This window comes from Harpegnathos saltator, unplaced genomic scaffold (genome assembly GCF_003227715.2).
Source record: "Harpegnathos saltator strain DR-91 unplaced genomic scaffold, Hsal_v8.6 scaffold224, whole genome shotgun sequence".
Classification (NCBI taxonomy): Eukaryota; Metazoa; Arthropoda; class Insecta; order Hymenoptera; family Formicidae; genus Harpegnathos; species Harpegnathos saltator.
This window is the reverse complement of record NW_020230011.1, coordinates 146663-171749: the sequence shown is the minus strand read 5'-3', so window position 1 is coordinate 171749 and position 25087 is coordinate 146663. Positions and strand designations below refer to the sequence as shown.

At 48.2% G+C, this 25087-nt stretch overlaps 1 protein-coding gene and 1 long non-coding RNA gene across 2 annotated transcripts in view; both read right to left on the bottom strand.

Moving 5' to 3' along the window:
- Window positions 1–1354: 1354 nt before the first annotated feature.
- Window positions 1355–3710, bottom strand: LOC112588460 (uncharacterized). Its single transcript, XR_003112862.1, has 3 exons — window positions 2560–3710; window positions 1537–1680; window positions 1355–1416 (listed from the first exon to the last, which is right to left on the bottom strand). It is a non-coding gene; the product is annotated as an uncharacterized LOC112588460 (long non-coding RNA).
- A 14-nt stretch (window positions 3711–3724) lies between these two features.
- The window catches only part of LOC105188983 (trissin receptor), a 52509-nt gene continuing 31146 nt past the window's right edge, over window positions 3725–25087 (bottom strand). The window contains exons 3-4 of the mRNA XM_025298521.1: window positions 5912–6563; window positions 3725–5153 (exon numbers count right to left, since the gene is read on the bottom strand). Coding sequence (XP_025154306.1) covers window positions 4742–5153; window positions 5912–6563 — 1064 coding nt within the window. The 3' untranslated portion in view covers window positions 3725–4741. The remainder of the gene's footprint in view (window positions 5154–5911; window positions 6564–25087) is intronic.

Below are 25087 nucleotides of genomic sequence, written 5' to 3'. Positions count from 1 at the left end.
TCTTCAGCGTCGCGGAAGGGCGTCGCGAAGACTCTCGTCGCTTGTCTTTTCGCGGTCGCGCGCTTTATCCGGGTCGACACCTTTGAGGAAGGGACAGCGACGAGAGATAAAGGACGGTGAAACTCGGCATCCGGCGTTCTCGAACGTGATCGCGTTATCTGAAGATACGGCAGACCTCTTCGCCTTTTCCTCTCAGTCTCTTGTGAGCTTGACTTCTCGCAATTTTCCTCGAGCGGCTCCTCCATCTGCAGCGGATGAAGTCGCTGTTTCACGCGACTCTCAACGTCGCTCATAAACGAGACTCAAACATCCGCCTTTGGCTTTCTGGCTGTCGCGCCGGTAGACATGCCCTTGACGTACATGATGAAGTACACTGAAATACACTGAACATCGCGCATGTTTTTGTCCTTTATAACATATATAAGCAGGGCCCCTCTTCCTTCGCCTCTTGGATCAGAATTCACGAGGTCATTTATCTTGATCATTGCCGAAAACGCTTCAGACGTTTCGGAAAATGGCTGGCGCGAGTGTGCTCTGAAGATGTTTGAAGAAATGCTCTGCTTCTACATTAGAAAGCGACTGACATGTTTCGGTCGGACGCACATTGCGTTCAGATATTGGCGAAAATATTTTTGCGATCCTAGATTCGCTATAAACATTTTTCGAATCTACCCGTAACTATCTTTCTATTACCCGGGGTAAAATGCGACAAGGCTGAAGCAGCCCCTACATCACGCGTTATCTCGCGTCACCCGCCCGTCCAGGTCCGTCCGGAAATTTCTTGTACCATTGCCAAACGCGCCCATCGCGTCTCTACATTAATGCAAAATTCGTGTTATCTGAAGAGCACTGCGACAAAACGCTTTTCATCCAACGAAAACATTGCAAATCGTGTATAATGCAATTTTTTAACACACACATTCCCTCTCTCTCTCTCTCTCTCTCTTCTTCTCTATTTATGTCATTATCCCCCTCCCTCCCTCTTATTTATTTATCTATTCTTAGGTTTAGGTCTAATATACGTTCTCACATTTCATCGCGTCGCGTCGCGTCGTCGTAATCAAAAAGCGCTTTGCTTTAAAGTGGAACTATATATACTTAACGAGGGAAGATCCTTTGACGAGAACGCATTCTCTTTCTCTCCCCTCATGGAGGAAAGCCTTTGTGAACGAAGTGCCACCTTTCTCGCTGCGACGTTCGCTCGAGACGCGAGATGCGATTGCTAAGTGTCGGCTGATAAATGAATCGCCAAGCATAATATAGATCTCAAAACCGCGGGGAGGCAAGCGTGCAGAAGAAAGCGAGAAGCGAGCGTCGAGAAGTAGCTGAGAGTTTGTAAAAACTCACCGATCCTCTGCGGGGCCGGCCGGCGAAGCACCTCGAAATAGTCGAAGCATCTCGGGATTGTCGAGGCACCTGTAAATTTACAATGTTACGCGTCTCTTAAGAGTTCTCTTCCTTTCGGTCAATAATCGCGTCAATAATCAAACATGGAATTTGAAAACTGCGTTTCTAAACGTGAAAAGTGATACTTACTATAATTATACCTCGATTATATCCTCGGCGTTATATCCCATGGCGTTGCTTATCGAACAAATAATCTCCGGCTAGTAATCGCACGCGACGATTGTGTTAAGCGGATAACCACCTCCCCCTATCCGTCATCTCACTCACGATAAGCTAAAATGATAACACTGCGGATGAAACAAATGACGCGCGGTCGCATCAGCATCCGATTTGTACTCGCAATTAGCGCAATTAGCTTCGTTGGTGGCTTGCATGGCGTTTAATGATCGACATTTAGTAACGGTTGATCTCCGTGTCGGAAATTAATATCATTTCTCTTTAATAATAGAGGAATCACGGTACATTACAGTTTAATGGACTTTTCATTCAGAGCCCAGTCAGAGAGACGACAAATTTCGCTCGATATGGTTGCTACTGAGAGGAGACAAACAGAAGAAGAAAACAAAGCCGTCGGATATCGAGGAAGAGATACAATGAAGAGTGCACAGAGCTGCTTCCTTTCAGAATGGTTTTATTCAACGTGCTTCGGTAACGCACGCTGTTCAATAAAGTACTCGACTGTGAAAAATAGCGCGTGAGGACGACGGGGCTGTTTGCTCGTCGGGGATGCAAATTTGCGGGGGGATTTACAAACTTGAGGGGGTGCAAATTTGATGACACGCCGCCGAGAGTGTACGCACCCACGTCTGAGAAAGTACACACACACGCACACGCGCACGCATACACGCACATATATATATATATATATATATATATGTATATACATATACATATCTATATGTACACATCTCGGTTGAGGAAACTTCTTTCTCAGGTAAATTAGGCGTCGAGGTGATGCCTACGTCTCTCTGGAAGTGTTTTACCTTATAGAAACTGCCGCACGCGCGCGGACTTTCGCACAATCCGCGAGCCCGCGGATTCGCACCTCGCGTGCGCCACGCGTTTCGCGAGCCGAATCGACGAAGCGAATCGATTTGTTACGTGCTATAGACTGTTCCATGGCGGACGAGGTTTTACACAGGGTGGCCTCACCGTCACCGGACATCCTTCCAATCCCAGATAGGAGCAGTGTTGGGCAGTCGATTATTTCTGCTCGATCAGCTCTTGGCGAGATTAATCAGGACATTAACAAGGAACCGCGTCCGTCGTAGCCGTCATGGGCAAGATTGAATTGTTCGAGCTATAGACAAGGTGAGAAAATCGTTAAACTATTCGACAAATGCGCGACAAAATGCTGTGGCAGAGCTCTTTTAGCGGCTCGCGCGGAAAGCCCGGAGTAAAAATATTCGCGTTATCACTTTTGCATTCGTGCATTGCGACGAAGCGTAAATCGAGCGTCGGCAAGTGGCAAAAATCGAAGGCGGTAGCTCTCCGGGTGCTCGTTCCAACACGATGCCGGACAAATTATCCTTCCCACTGGGATCCATCGCCGCAGATTGCATCTCTGTTCTCGCGTCCAGACCAATTAACTCGCTGCCAATGTCAATAAATTGCCGGCACGTGACGTGTTACTGGCGATTCGGCCGTTGTCGTCATGTTTCTCGTTTTAGGAACCAATTCGCTAGAAAACGCATCAGCACTCGCGTTCTCAGCTCTAAATTGTTTTTGACGACGCGCGAGTGTAATGTTGCTAGATAGGTCGTACACGTGGTCGTACTTTGTATGTTGTCCAATTGAAAGTAAAATACACCGTGCGCGTTTAGAGAGCTTGACGAACTTTGCCTTTGTAACCTTACTTTAATTTATACAACTCATGCTCAAGAGCCAAACTGTTCCTCCGTACACTCAGTTGTCTTCTCTCAGTCCGCTTCTCGACGAGCCGGCAGAAACTATTTATTAGAAAAGACGGCAGTCTATAGTAATCGAGCTCGCTAGAATGTTCGATGTTCCGTACGTAACGCGCCCTCGGGCGCAACTGTGAATACGAATATCGATCATCGTATCTCGGTTGCGTAATGCAGTTTCTTGTTGTCACTTCAGGCGCAGTGTTAAACCGAGCGGACAACAGGCGGAACTAACAATAGCTTCTGTCTGTATTGTTTAAGCGCCGGGGCCACAAAGAATAGGAGGAGTGGAAATGGGAGTAATACGTAATACGCTCTAAATAAGCTCCGATTAAGCTCCGTACCCAGTTTTACTCCGCGCGTACACACACACACACACACACACACACACACACACACACACACACACACACACACACACACACACACATGCACATACCCCGACAAAGTTGCATGCCACTGGCACTATTTGGTCGCTGGCAAATTCGTCGGACTAACTCACTCGTTCACTCCCCTCTCTGTCTCTCTCTCTCTCTCTCTCTCTCATGCAGTGAAAACTATCGCTATCTTGTTCCCGAGACGTGGCAATTTCTGCAATTGTAATATGCGAGCCGAGATTACGGTTACAGCATAACGCATCAGTAAGAAATTGAGCCGCAATTCCGGCGCCATCGCGAACGTGGTCGCGATCCGCTGTGAAACTGCGAATTCAGTTCGCGTGTGACCGAAAAGCTAATTTTCAGGGTAGATCGGACTCGAAATCGCGAATGGTTTTCAAAACGAGTTTAACGCCATTTTTTCACTCAATCCGTACGATACGATATCGAGGGCGAATGCTATAAATTACAGTCTCATGAATAATAACACAGCCAATTATCTTGCAAAATGCAAAATTGAGGATCGCGAGCGCCGCTTTCTGTCATCTCTGTCGCACTTACGACATGTTACATCATTGTTCTTTCTGTAAAAGAAGAAAAAAGTATAAACATGGATCGAGTCTTCAAGAAGCCAAGGCGCACCCCGAAAACGAGCCCTTCGATTCCCCGTATATACAAATGTAACCGGTAAAAATAATTCGTAGGAGACATGGTCTCTCTCTCTCTCTCTCTCTCTCCCTCTCTCTCTCTCTCGGCGAAACGTTCATTATAGGATCACCTCATTAACATTCGGATGCGACGACGGATCTGTCCGTACGCAGGCTGCCAGGCGGCCAGAACCACCGACATCTCCAACATTCACGAACTCGTTGTCCAACTCGAAGCCGAATCGAAAGATCACAAAGTGATTTTCCGACGTATCGCTTCGAGCAGGCTCTTCGGGGCAAGAGCGGCGCGTCGACGCGGGCTCTCCGCAAAGATCCCGCAGCCGCTCGCTCGCCTGTCCGAGAAGGAGCCTCGCGATCTACTCGCGCCGAGGACGACGACAGTTCACTAGGTATTCCGGCTGTAGGTGCTCTGCCGGGTGATGGTCTGCGTGGTGCACGGACTGTCCTGAACAGAGCTCAGCCGTACCACCGAGCTGTGAGGCAGGTGCGTGCTGATGCCGTTTTCGTGGCGATTCTGGTCGCCACCGGCGCAGGCCATCGCCAGGGCGCTGCCGTGCGTCCTGGCACCCTTGCAGTGCAGCAGCTCGCGCATCCCCTTGCGGAAGTTGCGCGACAGGAAAGCGTACAGCAGCGGGTTCAGGCAGGAGTTCATGTACGAGATCAGGAAGGTCGACACGGTCAGCAAGGTGCTGAAGTCCGACGTGCGGTCGTAATTCGGGCCCCAATGTCGCCACACGATGCGCGCCTGCTGGGGCAGGTTGCACACGGCGAACATCATCACCACGGCGATCAGCATTCTGCGAAACAGCAAGCAACAGAGGGTTCGAGATCGATCTCCTCTCGAGGCCGCGTATCTTCTGCAAAATTTCATCTCCCGAGTTGTGCAAGCGTGCTGCTCTCCGCCTTCTGATTTGAAGCTTTTCGCTGCGGCTTCAGATGCCCAACGATTCTCGTCGCGGAATTACTTTCGCGGATGTATGGGTGTGCGAGATTATTTTATGGTATTGGAAGAAAGAAGGTCTCTCGGAAGTGCAGTAGACGGGACAAGTGAGTTTCCTGGTGTCTAAACGCTGATTTTGAATTTGTCAACTTTTCAATGCCAATCTTTCGGATAATTTCTCCAGTGTCTTGGAACTTGGAATTTACGACCAAGACGCGAAGTGGTGTTAATGGACGATCAAGGTGTGCCGGTGTGTTGTTATTAGGTAAGCGAGAAAGTTCGTTTCGAGGTCTTATCATGTCAAACTGCGCATCCGCACACTGTCAAGTGAAAATGCGCTTACGTGTGCTCGAACGAAAGCTTATTCAACAGAGAGTTTACCGGTGCGTAACGTTCTCTTACGGAAAAGGAATTATTCATCTGTTGCTTAAAACAGCACCGACTTGCTTGCTTATCTAATATTAACATGTTGCTCGAGTTATGTTATTACAACGGCACCGCCGAAGGGGAACGTGTTCTCGAGGAGCGCGATCGCTCAAGCGGACATCGGCTCCGTCTAGACGGAAATTGGAGGGCGCTTATTGTCCCGAGCATGCTGCGGAAATGGAGAGATACCTGATAACACCGCGTCTCGCCCTCAGCACGTTCTTGCTGGAGGTGTGCACATGATGAACCCTGCCGTTTCTGCTCCGGGCGACCAGGCCGGGTCCTCCGAGGGTCGCGCCGCTCCTCCAAAGACCCACGGCGATCCTGGTGTACAAGCAACACATGAGGAAGAGCGGCAGGAGGTAGAGAAAGACGAGGTTCACCGCGTCCAGGACGTTTTTGTTGTGCTTCTTGATGTTGGCCACGCAGATGATGTCGACGTCGCCGGTGTTGAGACGATTGCTGATGGTCTCGACGTAGAAGAACCTGGGCGAGGCGTAAACGGCCGCCACGATCCACACTACACCTATCACTATCCGCAGTCGGCTTCTGGTCAACATGGACCGGCACTTGATGGGATGAACGATGGCGAGGTAACGCTCGGTGCACACCACCACCAGTATGAGTATGCTCGCCGTGTAGGAGAGCGCGTGCACGAACATGTACACCTTGCAAAGGAAGTCGCCCAGCTGCCAGCTGTTCATCAGGTAGTTGGTGAGCGTCTGGTAGACGCAGAATATGCCCACGCAGAAGTCCGCGACCGCCAGGTTGGCCAGAAAGAAGTTCGTGATGCTGCGCAACCGGCGGGAAAACGTCACCACGAAGATCACCATCAGATTACCTGAAACGCGCGAGAGCGTAAACGGGAGTTGTTGGCGACGTGTCACAAGCGCACGCGGTGTCGAACGCACTCGACCGAAGTGGAAACGCGACGATCCGGCGGCGGTGATCGTTAAACGACACCTTTGCTTTCGTGTCAAAATCGTGGCGAAGCAGGAGAGATGTAAAGCTTCTGTCGCTTTTGACGCTTCGGCATTCGGCTATTGGAGAATTAGCGCGCGCACGAGTTCTTCTCCGACGGCGATGATCGAACTCTTCTCTGGAACTTTCGCGCAAGTCCCCCCGGTCGAAGGAGCAGAGAGATAGGTTCGATTATCCCGGAGCATCTTGTAAGTCGAGTTTGCCTATTTGCGCTTTCCTCCCGGCAGCGTCCCATTTCGGCTAACAATAAACATGATCCACGATCGGATCCGGCGGACCCGTTTTACCATTTTATCGCGATAAATCTGGATCACGTTGAACGCCGGAGGAACAAAGACGTCTCCTGCAGGAGGAGGCGGGGGAGACCGTCGACAATTCGCAAATAGCGAGCGACGTCCTTTGGCGACGCGCCAGAAACGGTCTTAGCTTAATCTACGCGACTCACTCATCGAGTAGTCTCGATTCCCCAAATGACTCCACGTCATTCTATTCTCACGATCTCTCCTGCTTGTTGCACCGAGCCGGTATTTCCTTTCCCTTTTCCAATATGCTCTTTCAGACCTGTAAACCGATTAGTCCTCAATCAAGCTCGGATGCTACGCTCTCGTTCTTCTTTTCTCTCACAAACTGAATCATTTTGCGATTCTTTTTTTCGAAGGATATACAAAAAAAGTTCGATACGTTCGTTAGCAAATGACAACGGCGTTGCACGAGTGTGCGTAACGAAAGGTGGTTTAAGCCTTTTTCGTGAAGCGTTGTATATTGAAGGGAAAAAGTTGAAAGAATCGTTCGACATATCTTTACATCTCTCTTTGTGTATTTTTTTTTCTCCTTTTATTAATACATCTTAGTTTGTTGGGACATACGTTTTCACGTATTTATCGTTTTCTATTATTATGAATGTATACCAACGACAATACGCGGGTAGAATTGATCGGTCGAAACCTAAGGATTACCGTTGCAGATTAATATCCCAGGAAGAGAAGAAGAGAAAGAGACAAGAAGGAATGCTACGTGAACAATTAATAGGAGAAAAGCGGTTCGATGAAAAACGAGGCGAGTCGAGTCAACATACGATGAGATGCTGTTATTTTGAATCTCGGCTCCTCGTTTGCTCGCTACATACTTCTCGTATAACACCTAATCTTATTTCCGATGTAATCCTTCATTTTCAATCTATTTTTCCGTTAACTGATTAGCGCGTCGCGTTAATCAACAGACATGAGAGCATATACCGTAATCGAAGTATAATAGAGCGCCCTGCTCAATAATTCACCGGCCGGCTCTGCTTCGGCGGCTTAATGACTCCCCGATAATGGATCGTTAAGCGACCACCACGAAGAAACATACGATAACGCAATAATACTGTTAAACGAGGGACTCAGCCATGTAATTGCTTTCACGGCGCTCGCTATCCACGTTAATTTCATTGATAAGATTTTGCGGACTTCTACAGGTCGTACGCGATGTGCAGGCCAAACAATGGACACCGTCGTCGTCGTCGTCGTCGTCGTCGTCGTCGTCGTCGGCCAATCAAGTTCATTCGGTATTCATCCCCGAGGTTCCATTAGGATTCCTCTTGAAAATGTTTATCGCACCCACGTCATCTCCCTCGCGGCACGCGACATTTTTCCTTATGACTGTGACGTTCTTTAATTACGCATAGCGGTTGAATAAAGGTCGCTCTCGACGAGCAGACCGACGTTCCCCGACGTTGAAAGATGCAATTAAATCCTTTGCATAAATCAGGACGTAAAATTGAACGTTATATCTTTCGCGATCTTAAAGGTTTGAGCAAACACCGTCCGATCGTGGCTCGAACTCGAGAGTTCTCTTGACCGACTTCAATCTCACTGTCGTAGGGAGCATCTCTTTAGTTTACAGTTTATTTAACAACCTGTCGGACATTTTTATCATTTGATATTTTTCGCCTCTAGGTTTCGCATCGAAACCTAGAGGCGAAAAATATCAAATGATAAAAACGAAAGAAAGAAAAAGAAAGAGAAGAAGCGACGGGGTGGCCACCGCCCCTTTTCCACCCTTTTGCATATTTCTTTACGGGGCGTCATCCTTTGTTCTTGGTTCGCGCACTCGAGGCCGCTGTGAAGGCAGACATTGCTCCGACATTGCTCCGGTTAGAGAAGCGCACGTCACGGAGACGCGGGACGAAATACAGAAAATGAGATGGCACGAGCGGAGAGACGGAAGACTGTTGCCGCGCGGACGTCGTTGTTCTTATACAGAACGCGTACGAGCGTCAGCTGCGTACCGGCAGCGTCCCCTTTAATTTTCTAAACCGAAGAAGATGGGCGGTTCTCTTAACGCGAATAAAATTTAATCCTTTAATCGTTTGTCTTTCGTTGTCTCCTCTCTGCTTGACGCATTGCGGTATTGAAACTTGCAAATGTACGCCCCGCCGAAATACGCTGACTGATTTCTTTGATTTTCCCGCTGATGCTGCGACGCATCAGCATCCCCCTAAAAAGTCACGCCCTGATTGTCTCGAGCGGGGTGAAATACGAGACGATGAAATGCGATCTCACACGAGCTGACGCGATCACACGACTCTCCCTTATTCGCCCGCCAGCGAAACAACTAGCACGTTAATGAAGCTGTTGCGATAATAAGAGACGTCCTCGGTCTTTAAAGCGTTGCGGTACCGCCGAGGATGCCGATAATGGCAATCCGCCAGCCTGCGCTCGAGCAAACTGAATGTTCGCGGTCCCACAGTTTATTATGAAAAGCCGAAGGAACACGATTGAAGTAAGTGAAAAGTTTCGGCGGTCTCCAAGTTGAAAATTATATACCGGACAAGGCAGAAGGAACTGCTCCTCAACTTCTGTATTCCTTCTCTCGTTTCCCCCACCCCTCTCTCTCTCTCTCTCTCCCTCCTCGCAATCGCTTTAATCCCTCTTATTTTTCTCGGGAGATTCTCTCGTGAGATTTCGCGAGATAAGACGGTGAGCTATTGGCGACGGACGGTCCGGGGATCTAAGCTGTTGGCGGCTGTCGAGTGATTCGCAGCGGGAGATTAATACGATTCTAGCGCGCGAGTTCCCCGCCAGTTTGTAAATCGACGGGCGCGAATATCGCGTCCCACGCTCGTGATAATGCCGATCGATCACCGTCGATAACGAGCCATTTGTATCTGAACATTTTAATATCTAATCCCCGCCGGATTTATCGCCGTGGGCGTGATTGGATTCACGTATCGGTGTATCTTAGAAATACAAGCGACTTGACTTTGTCTTTCGCAGCCGGGGAACGGAGTAGCGCCGAGAACGGCGCGTTCGAAAATATTTTTCTTCCGACGACGTAATTTTCCCAGCTGTCAGATTTTTAAAGGAAGCAGATTACTTCACGCAATTCTGCACACACGAGCGGGGGGGGGGGGAGGGCGTCTTTCGTAGCAGAGATATAAATTGTTTCGGCGTTAATTAAAGGAGAAGTTTTTGCTTTGCGGAATTATTTCCGACTTGTTATGCCTTAAAGACGTTCGCCAGAAATTTTAAGAAAAAAATTAGGAATTAACGCTAACTAAGATTGAAGTTATTAATTATAGGTCTTTAATTATACGTAACTTTATATCGCCAGCAAATTCCGCGTACAGTAACGGACAAATGATTAATGACTTTTAAGTATCTCGTTTTTATATATCTCGCGAGGAGCGCCGTAATATAGTCATCCGTTTAATTAATATTACTTAAAGAGATTGTTGCGAGAGAGAGAGAGAGAGATAAACAAGGAGCAGCTTGACGCCGTAGCGCGGGAGCTGCTTCGTATAAAGAGCGAAGATGTTCATTACGTCGATAAATGACGATCGCGTCGCGAGTGATGGATGCTTCCCTTTTTATGACTGTACGTTCGGCACGCGAGATTATACCCGCGACGATCGTTAGCCACGCTTGACGATAAAAAATGATCGCCGGGCGTTTCTGCAGTCGAGACTCGCGAGCGGGATTCAATTTTACGATAATCCGGTGGACGCGTACTCGGCTCGGCACCGGACCTTTCCATCGTTTTCGCGTGAATCCTGCTTCCGTCATACGAGAAATGCAGCTTCCGGAGATCCCGAGCTGAGACGCAAGCCCCGTTGAAAGGCACTCTTTCCCTTTGTCAAGTTCTCCCCTATTGTTGCGATCGACAGGGACGCATTGTGATCCAGATTAAGAAGCAATTATGAAGATTCTTACTCGCGACTCTCATCGAGCGTCTCTCTCATACGGAGTGTCTGTTGAAGCAGCTCTTCGGACCTAGGCCGAAGCTTTCATTTTTTGAGAAATAATATTTTTCGCGGGAATATGACGACGTGATTTTATTGTCGGAGAGTCTCTCTCTCTCTCTCTCTCTCTCTCTCTCTCTCTCTCTTGTCCGATCTAACATCGGTCAACGCCAATCAACACCGACGAGCGCTGGCCAACTGCGTCAACAAACGAACTAAAAAGTCGGTCAACACCAACGAATATATTAACCAACGTCGAACTCTTTGCCAGGCAAAGAGCGGCAAGAATCAAGCTGAGGTCGAATTTCGCCGACCAGTCTCTCTCGCGCACCCTCTCGCTCCACCTACGGGATGGTACCATCTGGAATTTTCGACACACGGAGGTGAGGAGAAATTCCCGTTTCTGCGATTAAGCATTATCGACGTATTCCCGGATCCGAAGGAGAGGCGACCCTTGCCGAGAGCGTGTCCGCCGTAAATAATGGCCGGTAATAAAAAGAAAAAAAACCTGGTAAAATAGATTTTCTGAATTATCGCACGCGGAGAACGTCGGGGCAAGCGAGAGAGAGAGAGAGAGAGAGAGAGGGGGGGGGGCCGGTCGGCGAAGGGACGAACCGAGGCGGCAGAGAGGAGGGTGAGGCGAGGATAAGGGTAGATCGCTGCGCAACTGAAAAATAAAGTACGTGCCGTGGGCGAGGGGCGTGTTTGTTCGTAGCTTGACGTGTTCATGATCATCAGTGCGTTGTCACGTCTCCGAAAATCTACACGGATCGATAGCGTGGGCGGCCGGTGAAATTAATTACGCGGCGGATAGAAGGGGCCGGGGGGGGGACCTTGTGAAATTTGTTTTTCAAATAGTTTGCTTCATTCGGCGGAGGGACGGCAAAGTAGCGCGTTCGCTAATTAATGTTCGATCGCGCGCCACTGCGCACGCACCCTGTATCCTTCGTATACAGAAATATGATATGATTGTACCCGTGTAAATTCTCAGCCGAAAGCCGCCACGGTGCTCTCCCACGGTCTCGTCGCTTGAGTGATTATCGCTGTTGACGTATCCCCATCGTTGTGATTTATTAACGAGCCGTGTAGCTTATCGCGCGAAATAGATTCAGCTAAAAAGCCTCCACTACCCCCCCCTCCCCCCGCCGCGGAGCGACGATCGTTACTGCGAGACGCGACGAAAGTGTAATCTTGAGGTATTCGGGGCGAGAAGAACGGAAGATTCCACGTGCCGGCGACACCTTTTCCCGATCGATTTCAAGTCCCTGCTGGAAGTTTCCTCGCTGAAAATTGGATGGGTCGTTATCTAGTTTGACGACTCCTGGCAATTTTCGCGAAATTAATCGTTTTACCGCTCTAACTACACAGGAGAGTCCATTGAAGTAGAAATTAAGCGGGGACGAACGTTTCGTCAACTACTCTCACCTTCGAAGCTCGAATCTCGGGGAGCTACTCGAGTACCTTCGGTACGGCGACGAAGGCCGCGGCAGATCGCGGACTCAATAAAGAGCATTTTACAGCGGCACGTTTTCGCGCAATATGTACTTGTCGGCGATACTCTCGCTCCGCCGCTCCGGACAAGCTCGATTGGCCGACTGTCAGAAATAAGGGCTCGGGCTGGATCACAAGTCGGCGTCGCAAGGGAAATTAATCGTCCTCGAACTATGGTCAGGAGACGCTCGAGGAGAGCCCCGCCAATTCACGGCTGATATTATGCGGGTCTGAAAGGGCTTGTTTGGCTAACTCCGTGCGTGAAATTCTAACGCTCGAGCGGATCAGGACTTTCCGCGGTTTCTTTGCCGCGGTTCGGACAATGCGACGGTAATTCCGTAAAGTGAAGAACTCTTCTCGGGAGACGGAGAGCACACCTGCGACAAGCGATACGGCGAACGTTACGGAGCGTTACGACGCGACGTTTGTGTATCCGAGAAGCAGAAGGACATAAATTCGAATGCGGCGGCACTTTCTTTCTTTCCCTCAGAAGTACCTCTTCACGAAGAAATTCGAAATTGTGTGGGCGTAACCTTGGAAAAAAGAGGACTCGGGAATAACGCATGTATAACTTTACACGGGGTTTTACAAAATGTTTATAAAATAAAGTAGATTCTCGTGGGGTGTTTATTTTATATGTACACGACAGCTTTTCCCCCGAAAGAACATAAAGTTATCCCTCCAACGCGGAAAGTTAGAAAAAGGGGACGACTTTATCGAAGTATACTTGCAAATTCCGTCCGATTAATTGGACACCACTCCATCTGGGACATGCACATTGTGAGCAATTAAAAGAGAAACAATTCCTGCAACGGTACGTATATATCGCGCGGCCGTTATGCCGAGAATGGCCGCATCGATTTGCCGGTGGAATTCCTCTAATGGAAATTGTATGTCACTCATGGTCACATCAGGACTTCTTTCCTGTTGTAATTACGCAACGTAACCGCCTCTATAGCGAATTAATGTCGAGCGTTTTTCGGCCCCGCAACTTTCGGCGTTGTAATTTATCGGCGCTACGTGACAAAGAGTTCCCGAGTTTTTCCCTTTCGGTGTGCTCGACCTGTTTTATTTTCGCTCGCTCCCGCCGAAGTCTTTGAACTTCATCCTGATACTCTCGCGAATTAAAAACAAGAAAGCAACTCGATGAAGTGCCTCCAAAGTACGATTTATTCCTCTTGATCGCTCTCGTGAAAAGTTCAGGAAAGTTCATGCTAAATGAGCTATTCGAGGAGATATCGTTCATACATTTTTACGCGCGCACGAGTCCCTGTAATTTTTGCTCCGTAGTTTAAGTAAAATGCCACGAGTGCGTCTCGCGTGAAAACACTGAAGTGCGACAGACTTGCCGAGTCTGTAATTTAGCGGCTTCTCTCGATATTTGAAGTCTACATCGAGTTCTTCGAGAATTAAGGTCAACATAGTTGACTCAACTTTAACTATATCCTCCATTGTATATTCAATGCTAAGTGAACAATTAGAATAAGGACTTTGTAGACTTTGACTTCTGATCAAATACTTCTTCAAAGACTTTCAACATCCATCTCTGATCTTTCGTCACTTTGCGCTACAGTATTACATCGCATTTGCGTACTTTTCTCGCGCGGTTACTTCTGCTTGAATCAATACAGAGATTACGACAATTCGCCGAAACAGTCGTCTATAATTATGCACAGTATTGACGAAAGGTATTGTGAGATTTCAAGCTTCGCGTTACCGATTAATAGCTATCGGCTGATCCATGAATATTTATTGCAACTTTGGAGCTCGCAGATGCGTCAGATTGCACCGCGAGATATCACACACTCCCATCTCGTATAGTAAATATATTCCCCCCTTTGTCGCAAAAAACTCGCAACCGGGTCTCTGCGGTCGCTCGATTGCGATGTGCGATGTACCGTTTTTAGCATTCACTGCATACTGAGGCGGGATAATAGACGCGATATTTTACAAAGTCTCCGTTTTATTACCGCAGCATCCGCACGATGAAGCGAGAATGTCGCGTTGCTCGCCGGGCGGACAAGAAAGTTTAAAAAACCAACGAACTAACTTTTCACAATCACGATCAGCCGCGCGTCGTTGTGTTCTCCGCGCACACCAGGCATACGTTAAAATCCCACTCGGATGATTTAATTACGAGTCGATACGGTACGCTCTGAGACTCCGTCATTGAGACGCGCGCGATTTATTTGATTTCTTTTCCCGTTCTCTTCGCGCCGTGTTGCTAGCTCCGTCGGAAACGAGAGCGTCTTCTTCCGCGATGTTCCAGTTCCCGCCCCCCCTCCCCCCGCCCCCGTTTCGTTGCTTCTAGTGGATGCAACCGCACACTTTTCACTTTTTAATGAGTTTTTCAATCAACGCTACTGCACTTTCAGCGGCAATTCGCCGGCACATGTGTTTGACTTAGGCGTGTCTCGCTCTTCGCGTATCGTCATTACCGAGCGACCCGGGCTGTCTAAATTTGCGTTCAGCTGCGACTTGGGTCGCGAGGTCGTCCGGCGTCACGCATTTAAGCATGCACGCTTAAATCGATCCTTTAAGTGGATCCGGAGTCAAAGTAAGGAGGCTTATTCGTAATAGGGTCGGCTAACGGACCACAATACCCTCTTACTGTCGAACAAAGTTTTCTTCGCTTTATAAGCCGGTAGGGGTAAACTTTAATTGAGTCGACTATTTCGAGAAAGTAAGTAACATGCCACAAGCAGCGACGAACAATGTCGGGAACGATGAAGAAAACGGCTGAATCTTTATCCGGTTGAATGACTATGGAATAGTCGTGTAGTGTCGTGTCGAGTACGGTTGAGAGTAGCTTATCCGAAAAGTAAATATAATTGTTGCGGAAATTTGATCAAGTCTTACGATAATTAGACTCTAATTATCATTACAGCAGCAGGGGGAGTGACCTAAGAATATGTAGAAATTTAACGTCTCGATTCATACAGATTTCGTTGAAAATTATGAATATATTTCTAAACAAAAATATTCCAAGTATAAAGCACAACTTTTTCGTGTTTCTTCGGATAAATTATTAGACTCGGAGTTGTTTTCTTTTTTGTTTTTTTTTCTTTCACTGATGTAGAAAGTAACTGGGATTTTTTCGTAGATGTAGAAAAGGTATATAATAAAGAAATAGGTGAAAAGGTGTAATAATTTAATGTCACGTATGACGTCACATTTTCGAAACAGAGTCGATTCGATTTGAGGAGAACCATTATTGTTGAAGGCGGTATTTCACCGCTGGCACGGTATTTTCGCGAGAAGTATTTTCCTACCGTATTTCACACCGATGACTCTCTCCCCTCCCCACCGTCGGCACGTACACAATTTCGGTCGGTGGAAAAGCTTTGAGCATCCTGTCCCGTTCGATAACGCGGTTTCCTTCCTCGCGCTTTCCTCGCGGTGGCGCGAGAAATTTATTTATTCACGTTTCTCTCCGCACGACGGGCGCACTGTCGTTAATACGAGAATACCGAGAGCTCGCATTTAACCGTGAAAACATCGTATCTCAGAACGAAAAGTAGTCGCTACGTGAAAAACGAGCTTTTAAAGGGAAGGAAGCTTTACCACTTCGAAGCAATATAGAAGGAAATATTAATTATATGGAATGAGCAAGTCGATGGTGCTTTTCCATGCTGACGATTTCTACCATAAGAAGGATGCATCCTCGTTGTTGCTTGCTTTCAGCAATGCCGATTATTTATCTCGATCTCGACATGAGTCCCGATTATCGGGACTGCACGGGACATTGGCACTTGTTACGCATTTTGACGAATTTTAACGTCAAGGAGAGAGATTAAATGTGACACGTGAAATAAAAGATGCTAATATTACAACGTGTGAAGAATGTGAAATTATGACAACATAACGGTGCTCTTTTGCTGGCTGGAGGCCGCATGACTTTGAGACTAACGATATGCGAAATAATCGCTGAGCGATCACGACAGACCTTCGCGCGATTGTAAAGATCGTCGCGCGACAAAAGCTACCGAGGATGATATACTTCGACAGTGCGAGAGAGATTGCTTCGAGCAAATTTAGAGATCAATGGCGCGCGGTAACGCGAGTTGGTAGTGTCTATCTAAAATACTCAGGCTGCGGAGTTCACAGGGTGGGATACGGTCACGTCCCAACCCCCCCCCCGCCCCGTGCTCCCCATAAATTCATACTTTATGAGAAAATGTTCCAAAGTAGACCGTGACGTGACAATTTTCACCTTGCGATTTACGAATGCCGCGCGATTATTTAATAAAATGAAATCAAAAAGTAAGAAAAATGATCAAGTTCGTTAAAGCGCAATCGTAAAGCGAGTCGATGTGATGATGGTGTCTCGTGAGATCGCTCGTTGTTATCGCACTCACTTCCTGTCGATCTGCACGAGTACAATAATTTCTTATGGAAATCGCGCAAAGTCGGTCTTCGGTCGACGCACAGACGATGTCTGCGTCTGTTACTTTCATAAACGGGATTACCCCGAATGCTAATCTCCCGCAACTCACGTAAGGCGTAAGGTGCTGACAAACGTCAATTTAATCCCACTTTCTATCTTGCTTATCGCATTCGTTATAGAATTTCGGGGGACGCAGGAGGGACAAATATATACCGTCGCTATTTATCTCCGACGCCGTAATATCGCCGGGGAAGATATCGCGCCGTCGCGCCGCGCCGGCCGAACAGCACGAAATCATTTGCGTTGTAATTTAAATCGTGCGAAAACATTCCAGCCGGGGGATCTCCCGCGTGTGATGCGAGCGCGCGCGGCACGAACTTGTTGGCGCACAAAAGAAGAACGCGATTCGCGCATTTATTATACAACACTCCGCGCCGGGCCAGGAGCTTTGTTGCGTCCATATAGGAACATTATCGCGCCATCTCAATTATTTTACTCCAATTGTGCCTTCGTCGCCGACATTGTAGCGCTCGGTCTGCGACTTTATATCGAGATCGGCACTGTTTTCGCACAATGTCAATGTGTCCTCCCTTCGTGATTCTCTTCGCGAGACACACTTTCGAACAAGTGACGCAAAGTGAGTGAGACGATCGTTAAAAATTAAGCTCAACGAACAACGTCGACGAGTCGACACAGCGGAGCTCGGAATAAAGTTCAGATTGAGTGTCGAGTACTCCCTCTCGTCCTCTCTCTCACTCCTCCCTCTATCTATCTATCTATCTATCTATCTATCTATCTATCTATCTATCTATCTCTTTTCCTCCAGATTGGTAGTTCAATTATCTTGCCCCCTTATCTGCGAAAATCCTTTTTCTTCGCTCGCGCGACCGGCAGATCAGGATTCAATCGAAATCCGCGGATTCTACGATGCGTTGATGAAAAATAACCGTGTATAACCGTGTAGATTAAATACTGCGTAGAGTATATTAGAACTTGTCAAACTGAATCGCCGTGTTCGCCTGATTTCCTGGCTGTGTCCGGCCTCTCCTTCTCTTTTGTTCGTGCCGCGATATCTGTCAGTTACGGCGCCCGGACGAGACGCGGACGTACCCGGCGCGGCCTTCGCCGGCTATTCTCCGTCTGGAATTACGGGTCGCGGAGCTCCATTCCGCAGGATATCGCTAACGCAATCCCGGACAGACGCGCCGGAGAATACGAACGAGTACTCTCCGTTAAATAGGGCGTCCCTGCCAGCTCTCTGCCCGATGCTCTCCGTCGCTCGTCCGCCAACAATGATCGCGTCTCGTTAACTTGGGTTGTACCAACCGGATCTGCCGATCTAAGCGACGAGCTAACACGCCGCACGTAGCCGGGGGGGAGTTTTGGATTCTTTCGTCGTCGTCGTCGTCGTCGCGTCGCCATTACCTGTGCAACGCGCGTCCGTGAAAGTTCAACTGCGATCGGCTCCCGAGTCGATTTACCGTGTTATGCGACAGATATCGTGTTAGTCAAGTAGTTTGGTTCGATCTTCCGCCCTCCTCTCGACGACGGTCACTTTTCTACGACGGAGATAGACGAATGCCGCTGGAACGGCTTGGCGGCACGTGGACGACGATGACGATGACTTGATTGATGAGCAATTAGTTGTCGTTAGTGATAAGATGCAGTAAGGTGGAGTTTCACCGGAAAATCGAGTCGAATTTCTTTTCAACCAGCTGAACGCGTTAGCCGCTCCGCCGTATCCGACGCTTCATCGGCGGACCTGAGGACGCGGCGGAAATTGAAAAATTTCTCGAACGTGTCGCGTTCCCGAGGGGGAGGATAGGACACGCGCTTGAAAGCGGCGAGGGACGAATTTTAATTGTCACTTTCGCGAGTAAGATCGATTCTCGCGATTACGTTTGTTACCACCTGGTGACGTGCATATTGCAGCCGCGCGATATTGGATCGCGCGATTCATTGATTACGCCTGATATCCATCAGCTCCTCCGGCGCGACAGCGAATTTCATGTTTCTCATTTTTATCACGGACTCATTCCGACGTTTATTGAAAATCAGGGCGTCCTCCAGCCCTTCTCTGTATCGATTCTTGTATGCACGCGGTGTGCATTACCCGATTTGCGAAAAACGATGGAGAATTTAGAGTCGCTGACGGAATTTCTCTTCTCAGCTTCTCAGCTTCCGTTCTACCAATCGGTCCGAAGCGATAAACAAAGCGCTGAATAATCAGCATTAAACAATGACGGGCTCTGCAAGCGGCAAATTGCGAGATGAAGAGATTCGCGAGATAGTCACTCAAGAGAGGCTCAATAATGATCCGCGAATTCGAAGGTGTGATTAATTACGCTCTCGATCAGGCGCCGAAGATAACCCGACGTTTTCCTCCCTGCCAAAAGCGTGGAAAAGTCATGAGAGAGAATTTAAGGCGGAGGGAGCGGGACGAACGAGCGATGCTTGGCAGCAATGTTGATGCTGATGCTTGCTCAAGTGTGCCTCCAGTAATGTGCACACAGTTTGTGCGCGTGTTACGCTCGAGAGGGAATGCGACGGATTCAGGGGTCAAGTAGGCGTCTGGTTAGGCCGCTGGGTCAAACCAAATGTTAGGGTTTATGCAAATAGCCGATCCCCTTAGTAAGCTCTCCTCGGCAGCTAGTCAATTACTTTCGAGTTCTCCGCCGGTACGTATCCGCACGCACACACACACACACACACACACACACACACACACACAGATACACGTAGATATAGTCATTTTGGCAGAATTAGAGAGAGGATCTATACTCGTCATAGGCGCTTCGCAAACTTGGAAATGTCTCTCTGATCTTAGCGCGGCGGCAATAAAGCGGACACCCGAAATTAGAGTCGCGCAAGTGACGTAATTTACTCGCGGCGCACTGACGTTAATTAAGCTAATGACGCTCCTTCCCATTTAAAATCCGACTTGCCCTCCGACTCGTCCCGTTTACCCGTTGATAGAAAATAAGCTCACCGTGAGCAGAGAGAGAGAGAGAGAGAGAGAGAGAGAGAGAGAGAGAGAAAGAGAAAGTGTCTATCTAGCTGGGATTTTATATAAGTCCAGATTTCATTACAGATAGTTTCCCCCGGAATCCTCCCTCCCTCCCTCCCGGCGGGAAACTGTCGCGCGAGATATATTCGACGAGAGATCTGCAATATTGAAATTATTGTTTGGTGGATACATCTCTCGCGGTAGCTTGCGCGACGGTAAATCGCGAACGCGAAATAATGGTTAAATTGCACATTTGACGATCGGTTGATCGTTAAGTCAACGCGCACACCGTGATAGCTTGATTTCCATTATCGCTCGACTAATGTTTGGGTCGCCAAAAACACGGTAAACAAATGCGAGTCACGGCAATGCGTGACGTATTCGCCAGCTCATTCCGTCGTCTCGTCATTAGCTGCGTATCTAATTGGGTAAGTTGCTTTCACACGCGAGATAATCAGCGAGATGAAGTCGTAAAATCAGTTGGTGTATTCTCCCTCCCCCAAACGCACAATTGGTATTTTTGATACGTAAAAACATGTAGCGGGAGATACATTCGTCGTCTGACCGTCCGCGTCAGAGTAACGCAAAATTAACACGAGGAGTTAACGGCAGATCTTATTTACGCTTTCTCAGTGATTCGTGAGAGAGGAAATCTTCATCTTCTTCTTCGGACCACAAGCATTGTACTATTCATACCCGGCGCGCGTCGAGCAACGTCGCAGCGAATCGACGAGAATTTTCGTGCCGGCCTGGGTGAAAAAAAAAGAAAAAAAAAGGAAAAACGACAGTTTGCGATTGAACGTTTCGTGCGAAAGCCGTAACGATAATCAGCCGATCCAGATGTTTGTCGCTTCGTTTGGCCGACGCGCGCCGACGGCGTTAATAAAGTCGTTCTCTGCGCCTTTTGCTGCTTGATCTTTTATCTTCGCTCCGCCGTCGCGACCCTTCGATCGATCACCCGATCGCTCTCTTCCTTTCTCTCTCGTCTCGCTTTACCTCGCTGAAGAATAAGAAAAGGACAGGCGGAAGGACGCGAGGAGGAAGATTGAGACGGCCGGGAGGAGCGGCTTGTTAAGAGAGATAACGATTGATGAAGTTGCCGCGTCGAGAGGTGGGCCGAACTTTAGCGGCGAATACTTGTGCGCCGCCGGTCGTTATAAATAATTCCGCCGGCAGCTCGCGAACTGCTTTGCGATTGTCGCCGAGCGCGTTCGCACGCGTGCGCGCACAAGCGGAAACGCGCGTGTGGAACGAAAGATAAAGTTCCGTAACGCAAGGATGCATCTCGCCTGGTAATCGCCCGCTCACGTTTCCCGATACTCGACCGTCTCTCTTTCCGGCGCGCGGAATCCACGAGCTACTCTCTTCGCTCGCTTCTGTGCCGAGCACTCCACACGTGTCGCTTTTCTTCATTTTTCGGCCCTCTTAGTCGTCGCGAAATTGGCGCGGTCGATCCCTCCTCGCGACGCCTGCCGACGAATCTGCCGAAAGTTCTGGTGCATCTGACTTTTCCGGCGTGACTATTTTCCCACACGTGGCGTATCCGCGGGCCGCTGGGCTCGAGGGGGCCATTGAGGCGAAAGCCGGCTCTCCTTTGTATCGGCTCCTGTGACGCGGCCGAATGCAAATCAATCGAAACGTTTCCTCGCGACGTCTTATGGAAATTGTTATCCATTTGCATGGCGACTACTGTGGCGAGCTGCAAATTTATTCGCGGGTCGATAAACCGATACGTAGGAAAGTTTCGCGCCGGGCAAATTGGTGGGAAGAGTTACAAAAATAAGGATTCCGCGTATACAGCGGCGAACGAGGGCGACGACGGCGCGCTCTACGCTCGCGGAGCCAATTTGCGAGGTCGGGAGGAGTCGCGGACGCGCCGCCGTAGGCGAAATACGGGGCAGGATTAAAGGAGAGGTCGATCGAGAGGAGGTCGGATTTTTACGACAAGCAACTTTTGCGTTCGCGAGTTTGCGCTTCCAGTTTGCAGTAATATCGGGAACGAACGGCGCGGAAGGAAAGAAGCGGGACTTTCTCGGCCGGGCGATTTATTAGCGGACAAATCTGCGTTCCATTCGTAGGTCTCTCCCGTTCGCCACTTCGCGCGCCGCGTAAGTTTCCTACCTTATTTTTGCCTGCCAGTTGACAACACGATCCTGACCTCACGAGGAAAAGGCTCTCTTGATCTTCGTTTCTCTTCGAGTAACATTGTTACATCTCCCGCAACGAGAAGTTACATGACCAGACCTGCGGAGCGTCGCGTCTCTCAGCGTCGTCTTCGTCCTCTCGCAAGAAGCTCGCGATACTCGAATTCACATCGGGACGAATTCACATCGTGTCGAATGTAGGTCAAAGCGGAATCTCGGTGGCGATAAAGAGAAGTCGAAGCAAAAATAAATAAATTTCACAGAGGCCGCGACGTTGGACTGTATATATCAGGGCGATGAACAATGAAAATGTCGTGGGCGTGGAAATGATAGTTTACCGGCTCGTCTTGGACCTCCTGAAATCGCCTTTTTACGGCCGTACGAAACTACCTTCGCTGCGACCCGATTCCGGCAATAAACTTACTTACTGTCGACTTCTCTCGATAGTGAGAGCGACAGTGTGTTATGTGACATTAACGGGTAACCGTCTCGCGTTTTACATCTGCCGGCGAAATTTTGCCGGGGCAATCGAGCCCCGAGAATTTACATGGAGCCGTCGTAAAGCCGACCGAGACAGAGAGAGAGAGAGAGAGAGAGAGAGTTTACGGAGACAACGCGCGAGGGTGATCCCGACCGCGCTTTCGATCCCTTTTCTCCGCGCACCTGCGAACGCGCTGCAATTATTTCATCTGCTACAGCCCGGCCGAATCCGTTCGATCCGTTTCAGCTGGAAGATCAGGAGTAATCGGGTTATCGCTCGCGAGAACCGTCATTAGCGAGATAGATGGCGGAATACAAATTTTCGGGGAAATGGAGTGGCAGGGCGGAGCCGTCGAGTCGCGAAACGAATAAATAAGTAGCGATGAGCCGTGCGTGAGAAAAAGTGGGCTAGGAGGAACATCATCGTGGGACATGCCAGTAAAGCGACGCGCACATACGTCCCTCTCTTGATTTAATAGTGAATAAGAATCAAGAATAAATTGATTTGCATGGGATGTAAATAAATGTTTATGCAGCACGCGCGCTGCAATTTCCGGTATATCTCGCGGGCCGACACTTTGCGCGCCGACGTATTTTATGCAGATTTCTTTATTATTTTATCGGCGAATTATACGCGGACGATTAAAATTCCCATGAATACATTACGCTCTGTCGTTGTTCCGCAGAGCGTAATCAAGCCGATAGCAATTTACGTCACACGCTTTATTCAATAAACTTATCAATCATTACTTTCACTTAACGACTGATCTGACGCGCAATTTGGAAGAACGCTTTGTTGTATGATTGAGAAATAACAATGTAGAGCTCTCTTGACAAAGTCATGCCGATGAATTTTTTCAATAACTTTCGACGAATTTCAATATGACGATGCGATAACAACAACCGTTAGTTGCAAAACAATTAACGGATGCGTACGTAAATCGAAGAGTTAACGTCGGACACGTCATTCGCTTTTTCCGTCATTCCTAATTTTCCTGCTTGCTTTTTGTTACTCTATTCTGCACTTCCTACTGCCTTCGATTTTAACGTTTAATTTCATCTATCTCCTAATATGATTATATTTCGATCGGCGATTTTCCCTCATTTCGTAACGCAGTATCGGAGTCTAAGCGGATTATATCGGAATAATACAATGAGCGGGCTTGCGCGACGAAAAAGAGGGAAACGTTTCCACGGTAAAGCAGATAATCCCGTATACCGTAAGAAACGCGGTGGCGCGCAATTTCTCACTTTCGCGACGACGATAGCGATTATTCGGTTGCTTTACGAAATGAGAGGGAGTATATTTTAGTTCTGTATATTTTACGCAGACGCTAGCAGGCGTCTCTCTCTCTCTCTCTCTCTCTCTCTCTCTCTCTCTCTCTCTCTCTCTTCTTCTTCGCGTTTACTTCCGTCGCGGTAACTACATTTCTCCCGCTTTGAAATTCGCGTTCTCGCGGTAATTCCAATTTAACGGTAATAACCATTCTCCCCATCGTTATTCAAAGTCATTTCGCGACATTGAAATTCGAGAGTTAATAAAGAAAATGCAGGAGGTCTCGGGTCGTAGAAGTGGACGGTGCGCGACACTCTGCGGGAAATCTGGCGAGTCGGATTTCCTAATGGCGACTTCTCGGCGACGAAAATTGGAAATCAATCGACACTCCCCAATGTAGCGCTGATGAAAGCTGTCACTTGTGAGTAGCGTGAATAAAATCGGCGATTTCGCTCGAGTTAAACGGTGATCGAGCTGTTTGCGGGCAAATTAATTGAATCTTTAGCGGAATCGGAAAAGAATCGAAAGGTTTTACTTCGGTAACTTATACTATCCTTTATTCCGCACGATGTGTCAATTCTACGATGGGAGCGGGGGAATGTAAAAGAATGTGGAAGAGGACCGCAAAATGAAAAAAGTTTCGAAGAAAATTTAATCTAAGGAAAGTGGCATTATCTCCCTCCCTTTTCTTTCTCTCTTTCTCTCTCTCTCTCTCTCTCTCTCTCTCTCTCTCTCTCTCTCTGTCTCTCTTTTCCTCTGCGGAAGTATCGCGGTTTCGTCCTTCGTTGTTTGACTGCTTTAAGCATATTATGCGTAACAAGTTCTTGGCGCGCGTCAGAGAGCCGTGAGTGTGCGTCGCGATAGAAATAAAGTTCACGTTAAACCACCCGAAGTTTTATTCGGCAGCAAAGTAGCCGAGGGAAGTCCGTTTTGAAAAGGATAGGGTCAAACGGGAAATTGAAAGGAGTTGAGTAAAAATTTTTACGCATTTAATTTCGCTCCTTTCGACTTGTGCTTTCGACGCTGCCAATTTCCTGACTCACGGGTTTCGTGTGATCACAGAAGCAATTTTCTTCCATATTTTAAAGTTAACTGCGCTTCAAGCGCGTTTGTAAATATTCAAGACTTTCATCGGCAATTTGTGCGCAAGCTATTAGTAAGCTCGCATTTCTTCGGCCAACATTCCCCAAGAATTAAACGACTTCATATTCGTATTGAAGAAAATTACTTCAACGTATTCGTAATTTATAGAGATAAAGCTTATTTTTGCATATAAATTAATCCTTTTCTTCATGAACCGCTTCTCTCGCTTGTTACTCGTGTATAACAGACATTACCGTTGGGAATTCAACGGATGAACGTTCTTATTTTCATTTC